Here is a 14,905-nt window from a genome sequence, read left to right on the forward strand (position 1 = left end):
ACGATAATAGGTGAGCGCCAGCCAATGAGATTGCCGTTTGCACATTAGTGCCGCCCACTAGCGGAGAAAGCGGTAGTTCTTAAAAGCGGAAGAATTCCAAAGGAACTGCGTTATTTTGACAGCAAAACACAACAAAGAATATGGTTTACATGTAGCGGGCATAGGTAGCGCGTCAATTCTCTCTCTCCCCCTCTCGCTGCGTGTGTGTGAAACAAAGCGACGGCGAGTCGTGCGCCTTCACACTAGAGTTTACGGTACGTTGTGCGTTGCACATCCATTCAGATGAACTGAAAAACAGCACAGATCGTTTGGCGGAGAGTGAAACTCTGATGCGCTCAGTCAGAGAGTGTTCGGCGAGTGAAAATATATCTGAGCTAAACTTATACTTAGCCTCCAACTCACACACTGGCGAGTAAATTCTGAGAATTTATTAGCCATTGGCTAATATTAGACATCATTTAGTCGCCAGAGTGAAGATTTAGTCGCATATACGAGTGATTTACTCGCAATGTAGAGGGTTGATTTAGATTGAAGAGTTTTAACATAAACTAATAAACCAAATGTGATGCATATTTTCAGTCATGAAATAGGTATTAAAAAAATAAACAGAAATGTTTATTTATTGGTTTATTGTTAACTATTTGCATGTACAGTATGTTACATAATACCTGTCTTTGTGCCTTTGTTTTGTGTTCGGACTTTTATGTTGCTTCTTTTCCAGTTTATTGTGCTTGTTTTGTAGTCCTTGTTGTCTTCTTCTTGTTCATTGGGTCCATCTTGATTGTCTCCCCAGGTGTCTCTTGTTATCTTGTTAGTCAATTAACCTTTAATGTTCATATAATCCCTAGTATTTCCCTTCTTCTTGGTCAGTTTTTGTACTTTTCATGACACTTTGTGAGCTTGGTTCTGTTTCTCTTTCCTTTGAGTTCCTTGCGTTATATTGTTTTATTTAATAAATGTATTCTGCTTTTGGATCATGCTCTCCCTTTTCTCTGAGTTCATGGCCGTTACAGAGAATTCAGGGATGGACTCTATGGCTGTGACGGAGCAGACCAGGGAGCACAGAAAGTTCAGGAACAGCCTCTGTGGCCAAGACAGAGTAGACAGGGAGCAAAGTCAGTTCATGGACGGCCTCGGATGCTGTGACCGATCAGGCAAGGGTGGTATTTCTGGCGGTGACAGAGCAGACAGCTAACACAGGGAGTTCAGAGACAGCACTCAGGGTACGTTTACATGACACTGATTGTAGTAAAAACAGAAATTGTTTCCTTTGCATTTTTGGAAAGGTTATGTGTTCAGATAACAATGTTGTCAAAGTGATCCCCGTTCACACGGATCTGCAAAAACAACTAAAATGCTGTATTATACATGTCAGGTCAGTAGTTGTCGATGTCACTTTGTAAAGAAACACTACACATATGTGCACATACACATTTCTATAGTCTGAATACATAATACGCATTCATATGATGTCACTGTTTGCACAAATTTGGATGTATGATCGACGGGATGAATTCTCCTGTACGCTGGAGGAAATTTGAGGCGGACTGCCACCGGACTAATAATCTTGGTGGACAAGTTTAGGGGCAAGTTTATTACAGACGGTGCAGAGAGGAATATTCTTGGATGAAAGCCACACTTTTTGACCAATGACATAGACGAGAGGCTTTGACCAATGGCGATCGGCCTGGGCCTTGGTGCGTGACCCCACCTGGAGGAAAATCTTTTTGGCCTTCCTCCAAATGCGGCAGCACCTCTGGACAAAGGCATGGGCAGAGGACTGTGACTCCGGATTTCAGACTCTGAAAAATAGGTGGCTGCTAACCTAAGCTACACTCAAACAGAGACAGGCTTGTAGATGACACTGGTAATGAGTTGTGCCACCTTGGAACAATGACCGGATAACATTGGACCGTAAACTCTCCAGCACAAACAAACGACCCGGTGGGCACATGGGCTGAGGCATTACCCCTTGTACGGTCATACAAACCTTCAATTCGAGCTCCCAAGTCACCATTGAAACCACAATTTTCTTTAGCAAGATAAACTCCAGAGAAGACGGACACTCAGATTGGTCAAAAACACGGGATAAAGCATCTGGATTTATGTTTTTGGAACCCAGACATTAATAAAATGGTAAAATGAAAACAACCGAAAAATAAAGCCCACCGAGCCTGCCTAGAGTTTAGCCATTTGGCAGACCTGATATATTCAAGGTTCGTATGGTCGGTTCAGATGATAAAAGGTACACCCGAGCCTTCCAACCAATGACGTGATTCCTCCAAGGCAAGCTTGACTGCCAGGAACTCTCTATTGTCGTAATTGCGTTCGGCAGGTGATAAACGATGAGAAAATTACACACAGAAATGCATATTGCCATACGCGTAAGAGCACTGGGAAAGAACCGTGCCAACCCCCACCTCTGACGCATCAAACTCCACCACAAACTGACAAGAAGGATCAGGGGCAACAAGAATTGGAGCTGAAACAAAGCAGCCTTTCAGTTTGGAAAACGCAGCATCAGCCATGCTGGACCACTTGAATGTCGTTTTGGTGGAAGTCAAGCCAGTCAAAGGGTGGAAAGCTGGCTATAATTATGAATAAAATGCCGGAGTCCAGAAACCTCTGCAGGGCCTTCAACTCTCTATTACCAATGTCGTAATTGCGTTCGGCAGGTGATAAACGATGAGAAAATTACACACAGAAATGCATATTGCCATACGCGTAAGAGCACTGGGAAAGAACCGTGCCAACCCCCACCTCTGACGCATCAAACTCCACCACAAACTGACAAGAAGGATCAGGGGCAACAAGAATTGGAGCTGAAACAAAGCAGCCTTTCAGTTTGGAAAACGCAGCATCAGCCATGCTGGACCACTTGAATGTCGTTTTGGTGGAAGTCAAGCCAGTCAAAGGGTGGAAAGCTGGCTATAATTATGAATAAAATGCCGGAGTCCAGAAACCTCTGCAGGGCCTTGCGGGAATCTAGAGTTGGCCAATCTACCACAACCTGAACTTTGTCAGGATCCATGCACAATGTATCCCAAAAAGGGAACCGACTGTGCATGAAAAACGCATTTCTCCACCTTGACATAAAGCCCATTCTCTAGCAGCCTCTGAAGCCCTCACCTGACATGCTGAACATGTTCCTGTAAAAAGAGAGAAAAATCAATGTCATTCAGATCGACCATTTCTCTCAGCACGTCATTGACCCATGCCTGGAAGACCGTGGGAGCGTTGGACGGCCCGAACGGCATAACAAGATATTCAAAGTGCCCCCTGTGGGTATTAAAAGCGGGCTTCCACTCATCCCCCTCCCTTATGCAAACCAAATAATAGGCATGCCCAACTTTGTGAAAAAGGAAGCTCCCTGCAGTCGTTCGAAAGCTGAAGACATCAGCAGCAAAGGATAAGTATTCTTATCGTGATGCTGTTCAGCCCCCGATAGTCAATACAAGGACGCAGGGAACCATCTTTCTTTTCCACAAAGAAAAAACCTGAACCCGCAGGAGAAGAAGAAGGAGGAATGATTTTGGCAGCCAGAAAATCAGAAATATATTTATCCATGGCCTCCCTTTCTGGAGCAGAATGCGAGTATAATCTGCCTTTAGGCGGAGATGTACCAGGCAATAAATCTATCGCACAGTCATAGAAACAAGGTGGAGGAAGAGAAGCAGCTCGAGGTTTACTGAACACTCCCTTTAGGTCAAGGTACTCTCTGGGCATGTTTGACAGGTCTGTATGTTCATCCTGTAACACAGAACAAGACACAGAAGAAAAGGCAGACAACAAACATGAAGCATGACAGTATTCACTCCATGAAGAGACAGTGTTCTGGTGCCAGTTTATGTTGGGGTTATGAAGTGAGAACCAGGGGTGACCAAGGACAGCTGAGCCCAAGGAAGAATCAGTCAAAAGAAAGTGAATATGGTGGATGGCAGAAGTAATGAGACTCACCAGCCCAGTGGTATGAGTGACGGGTAGAAGAGGCTGGCCACTGAGCATGTTGACAGAGATGGGATGGTTGAGTAGAATCACAGGAATTCTCAGCTTTTGAGCAAGATTAATGTCCAAAAAATTACCCTCAGCTCCAGAGTACACAGTACAAACACAGTCCCATGGTCCTGTGTCTCTACTTCTCCTGAGAAAGACAAGTTCTGCCCAACTGCCTGGGCTCAGGATCAAACACGTGACCGACCGTGTCATTGGCAGTAGCGTCGAATTTATATTTTGTATTAGCAGGCTCTGCAGGGCTTGTTGATCCACTCGGTGGATCCACTCGGATCGCCAGTTTAATCAACCCGTCTAGGGATGTGGGCAGTTCCTGCGTGTAGATCTTGTTTTGGATACGGTTGGCTGGCCCATGCAGAAACATGTCCCACTGCGCTTCCATGTTCTAGTTGCATTCCGCAGCCAAAGTGCAAAATTTCAGTAATCCCTGACCGTCTGATTCCTTTGACATAACTCAGCCAACACCCGCACCGCCTCTCTGCCAGAGACCTTCTAACACCTTCTTGAGTTCCTCAGTGAAGGGCTGAAACGATGAGCAACTCTGGTGTTTTTGTTCCCTAACAGCTGTTCCCTAGAGAGCCGCTTGACCGGATAACAGAGTAATTACAAAGGCCACTTTGGACTCCTCTGCGGGGAAAGACGAAGGCTGGAGAGCGTTATACAAAGAACATTTTGCCAGATATGAATGGCATAACTGGGGCTCACCAGAGTAAACAGCTGGAGGTGGCAGACAGGGCTCAGCATATTGGATAGTGTGGTCCACAGATGGAACAACAGGTGGGTTGAGTGCAGTGGGCTATCAGGCAGACTCAGTCTTTAACTGCTGGAGCTGGGTGCTACTAGGGCTTGAACTGCACTACCAGTATCCATAATCTGCTCTTCCTGTTGTTCCATGCATGCATTACTGCTTGTAAAAACGTCTCTTAGTTCCAAAGCACACGCTGGATCCATTTGTGTCAGATCGTTATGTCAAGGATGAAAACTCAAGGTCCAATTGCGAATGCAACAAAAGTTTATTGAACAACAAGCAGGTAAAACAAAGCAAGGCAAATGGTCAGATGTTGTTGTAAGGATCCACCCGCCAAACCCAAAAAGCGGAATCCAGCGGCCTGGTCGAAGGTTTAATGCGTATTCGGTCTTTTACTTGTGCTTCTGAATTTATCAGGACTTAGTTTCAATTTTGTCTAGCTCCGTTTTCAATCTGACTCCAATTTCACGTGATCATTAAATTTAGGCAATATTTCTAATCAAAAGCTGATCACAGATATCGATTGTTTATTAATTTAGATATTTGAGTATTCTGTAAATCCCATACTTTCAATTATTCGTTCATCAGGGACCCAATGCCGCTCAGAGATACGCGCAAACTCACAGACGCAAACTAGCCAGTCTGATCTTAGTCAGAGGGTGTAATAAGTTAACTAATACCTTTTTGTCGGTTGCCTACTGCTTACTCATACAAAACGCACAAAGACCTTTAAAATGACACCGATTTTTTTAAACCGAAAGTTTACGATCATGAATCCTGAAGATATGGTAAATGTTTTATGTGAGCATAGCAACTTGAGTTCTTGGCATTTCTCTGTCAACTTTTAGTGACCTGGACCATGTGCCCAGGGGGGAAGGATGGGTGAAGGGACTGAAGAGCAGATGATCTTTCTTCCAGATCTTCCTATCTTGATCAAAGCCCATTGTTTTGTGGCATGGCATTTGCATTGCGAGAGTGTTTGGCTTCACAAAGAATTCATTTTATAAGGAAATAATTTCACTCCTTTCATTGTAACGCAGACGAAAGCAGGCCCTAGTAGCACAGGGACTGCAACCGGCTGAACCAATCTGTCGGTGAATGAATAAAAACAGCTCGGCAGATATAAATCCACACAAGGCAGGACGCAAGCAAACCCAGGAACAAGAGAAACACTGAAAACAATGCCAGGGCATGAGCCAACAATGATCTGACAACAAACACAGCAAAACCACGAGGCAGATATAGGTGGTGGTAATTCATGCTGGATGCTTCATGCTAATGCTGGGCAACGCTGACAAGCAATCAGACTGGCAACAACAACACACAGACACGCAGAAATGAACACACAGACCCAACTGTGACAATATGCATCACATTAAGTTTATTAGTTTATGCTAAAACTGTGTAATCCAAATGGATGGAAATTTTATATGCAATTCAAATACATAAAATATAATTGTATTATTATTATTTGTTTACTTGTGTACTGACAGCAGTTTTTAATGTAAATATTTGTTTTTATAGTTATCTGATCATCTGGTCATTTTTGTGGTGCTAGCAAAATTTTATTCTGTTTTGATGTTAATTCTTTCGACAACATTAAATTTAGTTGAGATCACTTAAGTAAAAAAAATAATAATAATATTAAGGAAAAATCTGAACATTTTAATCAATATATTATTGTTTTGTAGCAAAACTTGTTGGTGGATAAATAAGACAAATCTATGTCATATTTAACTGTTTCTCCTAAAACAGATAAAGTAAATGAGCAAACAGAGACTTTTGCCCATAGTCATTTGCTTTGATTTTCCTCCACAAAAAAAAAGACCTCAGTAATCTCACACCTGCTTCCTCTGGTGTCAGTAGAGATTGTAAAATAGTTTTATTCTGTGCTCAATGTTTTAATGTACTGCATGATAAGAATTGTCTAATTTGTGTCTTGTTTTTAAGGAGACTTAGATGAGACATAAATGAGAACTTATTTTCCTAAGCTTTGAAAGGACAAACACTGATCAATACTATTTTCCCATGGGAACTGCTAAGATGCACCATTACAGCATAATATAGTATTATCATGTTTAGTGTAGGCAGACCCAGCTGTCCACAGAGCTGTGTAGAGGAAATTAAACGTCTGGGGATAACAGTATGTGCTTCTCAATTAAAACATATCAGCATAGTTGCATGTGTGTTCCTGAACATTAAGTCTTTTTATGAATGTCTTTTTTATAATCATAATAATAATAATAATAATAATAATAATAATAAAATGATTTTGTTTATTTCAAATAAGACTGAACTGAATTTAATGCATAAGTTCATTTAGTTTTTCAGGTTCCAAGAACCATTATCAAAGCATGAGACATGGAATATGAGTAAGGCAGTCAAATTAGTTAACCAAAACCTTTAACCTCTATCAAAATTGTTTTGATTTTCAAGTAGACACTGCAAATTAAAAATTAGAAACATTTAATTTCTTTGACCAAATGGTTGAGGAAACAAGCTGCTTGTAACATAATTTCAAATGTTAACATTAATAAGTTTATAATTTGCTGTAAAATAAAATTATTTTTCAATGGTCAGGTCATTTTCAAAATGAAGCATAATTAAACTGCAATTATAGAATGACTGACAGGTTCTTAATGACAGTTAATGTTGGGTCATTCCCATTTGGTGCCTTTTGGATACCGTAAAATTGAGAAAATCACTTTTTTTATGATTAATGCATTATTGATACTCCAATAAATTTTAATTGACACTGAAATACTACAATATTATATTACTTTGGTCTGAACTGAGTTTTGATAGAAAATAATAAGTAAAACACTCATAAAGAAGTTACTTCTTCAACAATAACATAAATTACTTTCTCTCTCTTAAGATAATCAAAGGCCCCTGGGCTACAGCATTACAGTAGGCCCCCCGACCCCAGAAAACTGCTTCTTTTTTTTTCTTCTTTTTTTAAGTTTCCTAACAATTATTTGTCAAATTTTGTTTTTTTTTGTCTTGTTAATATGCCAGTTAACATTCACAACACAGTTCTGCGTAAAATGTGAATATAAGCGAAAATGCAAATTCACTCTTTGCCACAAGGTGGCGCTTGTGGAACAGCAGAATTATATAGCCGTTACATAAAGTAAACACTACGTTATTACGGGCATTATACGGAGGTAATATGAAAGGAAAATGCCCTCAAAACTTTCCTGGCTGAAATGTGAGTTTACAGGTATGATTTAAACACCATAAATCACACAAAATATTAATTATTCATCATCAGTAGAGCAAAACACAAGGCATGTTGACATAAATGTGGGTTATTTGGTGATTGCTAGCTGCATTTTTATTTTGAAACATGACGTCCTCACGTTTAATTAGTTAAATCACAGCTGTATAAAGTTTAATGATCACATTTAAGCAATAGGACAATTCCTATTTATATCCAATGTGGAAAACAATCACTCACAGTGAGTGTTGTATTTATGGAATGGATATCCTGGGGGTGTAGAAAATAATAGTCATATTTGGCAGTTTAAATGCTTTAAAATTATTATTATTTTTTAAATCTTAAATCTTATTTTTTTATTTTAAATTCATTTTTTAAATAATTGAATATGCTTAATTGAACATCATTTTAATTTAACAAAACAAAGTTAATTCATTCATGTTAATTCATCTTTTTTTTTGTGAGAGACAAGAAAACATTTGTGCTAAATAAATATGTAAATAAATACAAGAGTCCTTTTTTAACATTCACTGTAAAAAGTAGACATGCGCAATACATTTCATACATATACTGTATAAAAATGTTTTACAGTGTTGCGAGATTATTGTTTACAAGAGGAAGAGGAAGCTGTTTGGCCAATAGATGTATTTCTCTGCACGTGTGTGTTGGTGTGTCACGATGACGCTGAGCTCTACCTTTGCCTTCACACTTGTATCACTGTCTGATCCTTCAGACTTAAACCACAGAGCATTGACACAACGTGTGAGGAATCAGACTGGACAGACCATTCATAAAATCACATCAACAACACAGCAGCACCTCAAGCTGGACTCACATCAGCCCACATCTCCAGTTCATCCTCTCTGACTCACTGTGCACATTTATTCTTGCGGTTTTTCACTTATGTCCCGCAAATCCAGCGATGACTATAATCTGCGTAGTATGAGCAATTTGATGGGCGAGAGGAGGAAGCGAGCGTCGGATGATGGGGAGCGGAGTCTCATCAAGGCTCCGTCCAGCGCCAGCCTCAGCAGCGCCGGTCCCTCAGCAGCATCTCCTGCGCCCGCGGACCTGGAACGCGCGGCACGCAAACAGTTCCAGCAAGATGTCACGCCTGGTTTCGTCTACGTCCTGGCCGTGTTCTCCGCTATCGGCGGCTTTCTGTTCGGCTATGACACCGGGGTGGTGTCCGGAGCGATGCTTTTGCTCAAGAGGGACATGAATATAACTGCCCTGTGGCAGGAGCTGCTGGTGTCCGGGACTGTTGCCGCGGCGGCGGTGTCCGCGCTGCTCGGCGGGTATCTCAACGGTCTGTTCGGGAGGCGGGTGTGCATCCTCACGGCCAGCTTCACCTTCGCCATTGGGGCGATAGTGTTGGGATCTGCTCCTAATAAGGAGGCACTGTTGGTTGGACGGCTCATAGTGGGACTTGGTCTGGGTAAGTGAGATACACCTGACCGATGAAGATTCATTCAGTGTTGACATCAGAAAAGTTACGCTACTATAGAAAACATGAGGTTGTTTGGGGCCTTGCCCTATTGTATTGTCTATTTGAGCTTTAATTGGTTTAAGCAATTTAAAAACATAAAATATACAAATGATTACACATCAAGCAGATTTATAAACAATGTTATGGTAAAATATCAGCTTACTGTAAAAAAAAAAGTGCTGTATTTGTTATCTTAAAGAGTTATTTCTATCAGAACTTACCCTTACATTTTGTTGGCGTAACCTAATATATTTAGGTTCATTCAGTAATGTTAAATAACATTTTTGGTAACATGATTTGAATAAAATAAATGAAATTAGATGGAAACCATAGGAAGCACATTTTCAGCCAACCGTTTTTCAGTCTAGTAACAGGTAAAAGGAATTCTGCAATTGAGCTAATTCTCTAATGCTCTAAAACAAATACATTTCATGTACTGTATGTAAACAGATGTAGTCAGATTTAGTGTTAAATAACATTTTAGACTTGAATATAACCAAATGAAGCACTTTATAAAGTTACCTAAAATAAATAAATAAATTGCTGCAGAAGAGTTTTTTATAAACTGCATCTATAAATGCAGATGCTGCTGTACTTTATTTTATTTTGTAACATCATTTGAATATTGCCTTTGTGTTTTGGAAATGAGCAGTACTTTGGTAGCTTTCTCTTTTCAAACTCTTTTCAGACTGTATCTGTTCAAACTTGGGCAATTTCAGCATGTGGACTTTTAGAAAATAAACACCTTTCTCACTAGTTAGTTTATGTAATGTATGACTACTAACAACCTTTAACCGTTTATTTACAAGCATCAAAACGCTGTCATTTTTTGTATATTTATTTGGGTATTTCATTTGGTTAATTGATTTGGTTAATTTTATAAAAAAAAAAAAAAGTATGCTCACCATGATTTTTATTTTAAAACATCATATTTCATATCAAGCATATTCTTGACCAAGACTTTTGTCTGCTTAGTAAATAAGTACAATACATTTTGGAGAAGAAAAAAAAAACCTTTATCAAGGGCAAAATTATTCTTTATGGTGAAATTATGATAAAACTTTATACAACACATGTGTTTAGATTGTGATTTGTCACACCCTCATTGGCTTCTCTTACTCCACTGTTTTGTGGCCTTGTTGTGACATTTTTTGGGGTACCTTTGTTCTCTTGTCTCTTTGAAATAAAGTCTTAGCATTTAGGCTTCTTTCGAATTTCTTGTGTAATTGTCTTCATGACAGAAGACTAGACCAGTAGACATGGACCCAGCGGGACCCATCTCCATTCAGGAAACACTTAAGTGCCATGAGACAGTTTTCAGTTTTCAATCTATAACCTAAACTTTTATTTATATATAACTTCCTTTTATTGCGGTCACAAAGGGCTCTGCAGAAACCAAATATACCCACTCAAACATCAAAAATCTAAATAACAGCTCGTTATCTGAACAGATGTGAATGGATGCTTTAACTAAATGTGTGTGTGTGTGTGTATATATATATATATATATATATATATATATATATATATATATTTTTTTTTTGAGAACAGCTCGTTATCTGAACAGATGTGAATGGATGCTTTAACTAAATGTGTGTGTGTGTGTGTATATATATATATATATATATATATATATTGTTCATCTTGGAGATACCTAAAGAAATGAATACAGATCTGACAGGTAGTATCTTTTAATTAGTCATTAGGTTCTTAATCCTGGTCCTGGGGACACCAATTCTGCACATTTTGTATATATCCCTTATATCTGACACACTCAGATAAGTTCACTGAGCTCTCTATTGACAAGCTGATGGTCTGAATCATGTATGTTAAATAAAGGAGACATGCAAACTGTGCAGAGTGGTGGGTCCCCAGCACCAGGATTAAGAACCACAGATTTAGTCAGACTACTTTTGCTCTTAATAAGTTTAGAACAGGGATCTCCAACCCTGCTTCTAGAGAGCTACCTTCCTGCAGACTTCATTTCCAAACCTGCTCCAACACACCTGCCTAGAATTTGCAAGTAACCCTGAATACCTGAATACCTGCGTCCAAAAGCGGAACAATTTTGTCTTTGGAGGGCGCAATTCTAAGGTAGGAAGGCATCAATATCCCAAAATCCTTTGCATTCTATTCCTTGACAGTTGAGCTAAAAATAAATAAATGAATAAAGATTTCATCTGAAATTTGTGGTTGGTGGTCAGTTTGTTTGTGTTTTGACCAACTTTTTCCACTTTTGATATAATTTCTAGTGAAAAACTATTACTATTACAGTAATGAAATATTCGCTTAGTTTTCACCAAAGCTTGGGGTTTTTTTTTGTTTGACTGTTTAACATGATTTTAACTTTTTGCCTTTTGAATAATGTTTCAATAAATGTACACAGTTAGGTTATTTAATGTTCAATGTGTTCAATATGGCTGATTTTCTAAAGAATCATAGACAGTCTTTTTAATTGCTTTGCTTAAAGTGAGTCATAGTGTGTGTAAGATCACAGGCTTTGATACAATTTCATGCAGCGTTTCATTGAAAATTCAGACCTATTTTTAACACAGGCAATTAGTACAGAGTCATAAGGATTCACGTGATTTGACAGGGCGGTAAAACTGACAGAGCTCAGTAGCTCAAGTGGTATTTCTCATTAATGTATGTACCACATGGGGCTTCCAAGAATCAGCTGAATATCCCACGAGCATTTGGAAAGAGCAATTGGGCCTGATGCTTATAGTCTTGGATTACACACCGTCATTAGGGAAGATTGGTATTTTCTCAGTCCTTATATTGTCTGGCTGACTAATGCTTTCTTGATTGCTCAAATCACCATTCACCATTTGACCCAGTACACTCTGGGCCATAATCTATATTCATAATTTTAAAGGTATTTTGCACTATTATTTTTCAAGGCCATCAGAATGACAGGTTTTTGCCTGATTGTGTGTTGGGATGATCACAGAGTGCAAAAGATTTGGAGGCCTCTTATTCCAGTAAGCAACCCTTTAGAAAAAAAATAAAATATATATATATATAAAACCCACCCATTTTTTTTCCCATTTCAAATCTATTTTCAAATTATTTTTATAAATAAATAGTCTAAATAATAAATAAATAGCCTTTCTCGAAAGGTCACTGATCTGATAATTGACCACTGACTTCTGGTTTAAGCAACTGAACCCAATTACTTCCACACTGACCTTTGCGAAAACACAAAACCAGAAGAGTGCAAAACCAAGATCAGTTAAACCATCAAATGAATGGCCTTTCCTCAGCCCATTATCTTTATTCGACATAGTTAAGACAGCAAAATACAGTACACTGTATATATGGGATAACTCTTTGTTCTTTTTTTATGCGAATCAAGTCATTAATGCAGTGTTCGAAAACTCCATCCCAAGGGATTCAAAACCGGTCTTTCAAACCGGGCGCAGAGCTTTGTGCTAATCACAGATGGTGTAAAGTAGCAGTTCAGTTGGTCTGGTGTGATCAGAGGAGAAGCTAAGCTCTTTTGGCACTCATCTGCTGTCTCCATGATCACCACCATCCTTTAGATGGCTTTAGATCCTTTATCCATTAGAGTGATGGCCTCTCACGTTGAGTGTCTGGGGTAGTCAGTTGAATGAAGTGGAAGTGTTTTTCCTTTAAGACACTGTCTCTAATAACGGGACAGCTACAGCTTTGGTCTGGAGTCTCACACTAATGAGTCCGCTCTCTAGTTTTGCAGCTTAAGAACAGTAAACCTAAGCAAAAGCAACTACAGTTTATTCAGCAGACATACACGAAACACCACAACAACAAAGACGACCGCCACTTCCTCCATCTGACTGTTACATCATTAGGGCTGAGCTGCAGTATTGATATTGTGATGTACTCTACTCAGGAAATCTTATTTCGTATAATGATATCACTTGCTAAATATTCCCTAGCGCTTTTTAACAAATTTACTGATGGCCATTAATGTTGAAATATAACACTCAACACACTGTAGCTCTCATGTAACATCAACAACCTTGTAAACTGTGATTCATTTGTTTGTGTTTTCAGTACATATTGACGTTCCAAATTCTAGTGAGCTGCCTTGCTGTCTACATGTATAGCTACCTTCTGAAGCAGCTTCCTAACCAAGACAAAACCTCATAATTGACTGTTCTACTTCAGCATAGAAATCTTGTTACCAGCAGCACAGTAATAACTCTCAGGCTCACAGTTGATTATAGAGTTAGCTGCTAAGCTAACCACAAGCTAAAAAAAATGCTTCTGTATGCTTTTTATATTTATATAGTTTAATATAGTTAACTTAATCTATATCACACAAAGAGTACCGTTTTTCTGCAGATATCAGCATGAACACATTTAATAATCATTTTATACAAGTTCAGTAAAGCAATAAGTGACTTACATTTTAGACATAATATTGCTTGTTTTTGCTCAATTTTGCCAATGAAAATAGTTCCAAACAAAGATCACACAGCACTGTTTTGCACATCTTTGAAACACCTCTCGGGCATGCAAGTGCAGCTCCTATCTTTTTGAATGGGGAAACAACAAATTCTCCAAAACTGTTTGCCAAGCTTACAATTCAATTTCAGATTTGAAATCACCAATGAAATATGACAACAACTGTCTCATAAATGTTGTTTCTTATGCTCCAATAGAATTAAAACAGCTTATTTTTTAGGCTAGACCAGCCAATGTGCATGTGCAGTCCTAAGCGCACGTCTCCAGAATGCTGACTGTTTTTATAGCAACCGGGACTTCTAATGGCAGCTGCAGTGACGCACTGCCTTTACCGATTAGCGATTGGCTCTTTTACTCAGAAGGCGGGGCTTCCTTCGATAGATATAACTGCAGCCTGGAGATCTCCAAATGGGGGCGGGAACTCCAAAATGGGGTGGGAGCTCCAAAATAGGGCGTGGTTCCTCCCATTGACAGACAAGGACATGACACGCATGCGCAATTTTTTCCCCCAATCCACTTCAGTGCAAACTCCGGCCCACAGCTGATTCTAAAGATTTTATTGGTTGTGTCAATTAAAGTGTTGATTTCCTACACTATGCTACAAAAAATGCTAACCCCTAAACCTACCCCACACACCTGACCCTAACCTTAACCAGTGAAATTGCTGGAAATTGCTGAATAGCGTGATAAAGAAAGTTGCAGTTCAGGAGATAAACAGGTAATAAGATTATGCGATATGAGATCGTTCCGTAACTCCCCAACTGGACCTCACCGGACAATGGCATCTTTTTAGTTACACCCAGCGTCACTACCCCCTCCTACACTGTGAATTTCGAGCCCCGGGATGCCCCCGTTGCTTAGAACAAAGCGATAGAGTAAAATAAACTTTACCCCGCGCTGCGCTGGGACGCCTCGCAGGAGAGCTCGTGGGTGATTCCCGTTTATATCATTAAGCAGAGGTTCAAACTCCAGTCTGAACACCACT

At 39.5% G+C, this 14,905-nt stretch overlaps 1 protein-coding gene across 1 annotated transcript in view; it reads left to right on the forward strand.

Moving 5' to 3' along the window:
• Positions 1 to 8,714: 8,714 nt before the first annotated feature.
• Positions 8,715 to 14,905, forward strand: part of LOC107689721 (proton myo-inositol cotransporter-like) — a 56,515-nt gene continuing 50,324 nt past the window's right edge. Inside the window, exon 1 of the mRNA XM_016487852.1 lies at positions 8,715 to 9,417. Within this exon, the coding sequence (XP_016343338.1) occupies positions 8,883 to 9,417 (535 nt within the window). The 5' untranslated portion in view covers positions 8,715 to 8,882. The remainder of the gene's footprint in view (positions 9,418 to 14,905) is intronic.

Source organism: Sinocyclocheilus anshuiensis, unplaced genomic scaffold (assembly GCF_001515605.1).
Source record: "Sinocyclocheilus anshuiensis isolate Anshui unplaced genomic scaffold, SAMN03320099.WGS_v1.1 scaffold1014, whole genome shotgun sequence".
Lineage (NCBI taxonomy): Eukaryota > Metazoa > Chordata > Actinopteri > Cypriniformes > Cyprinidae > Sinocyclocheilus > Sinocyclocheilus anshuiensis.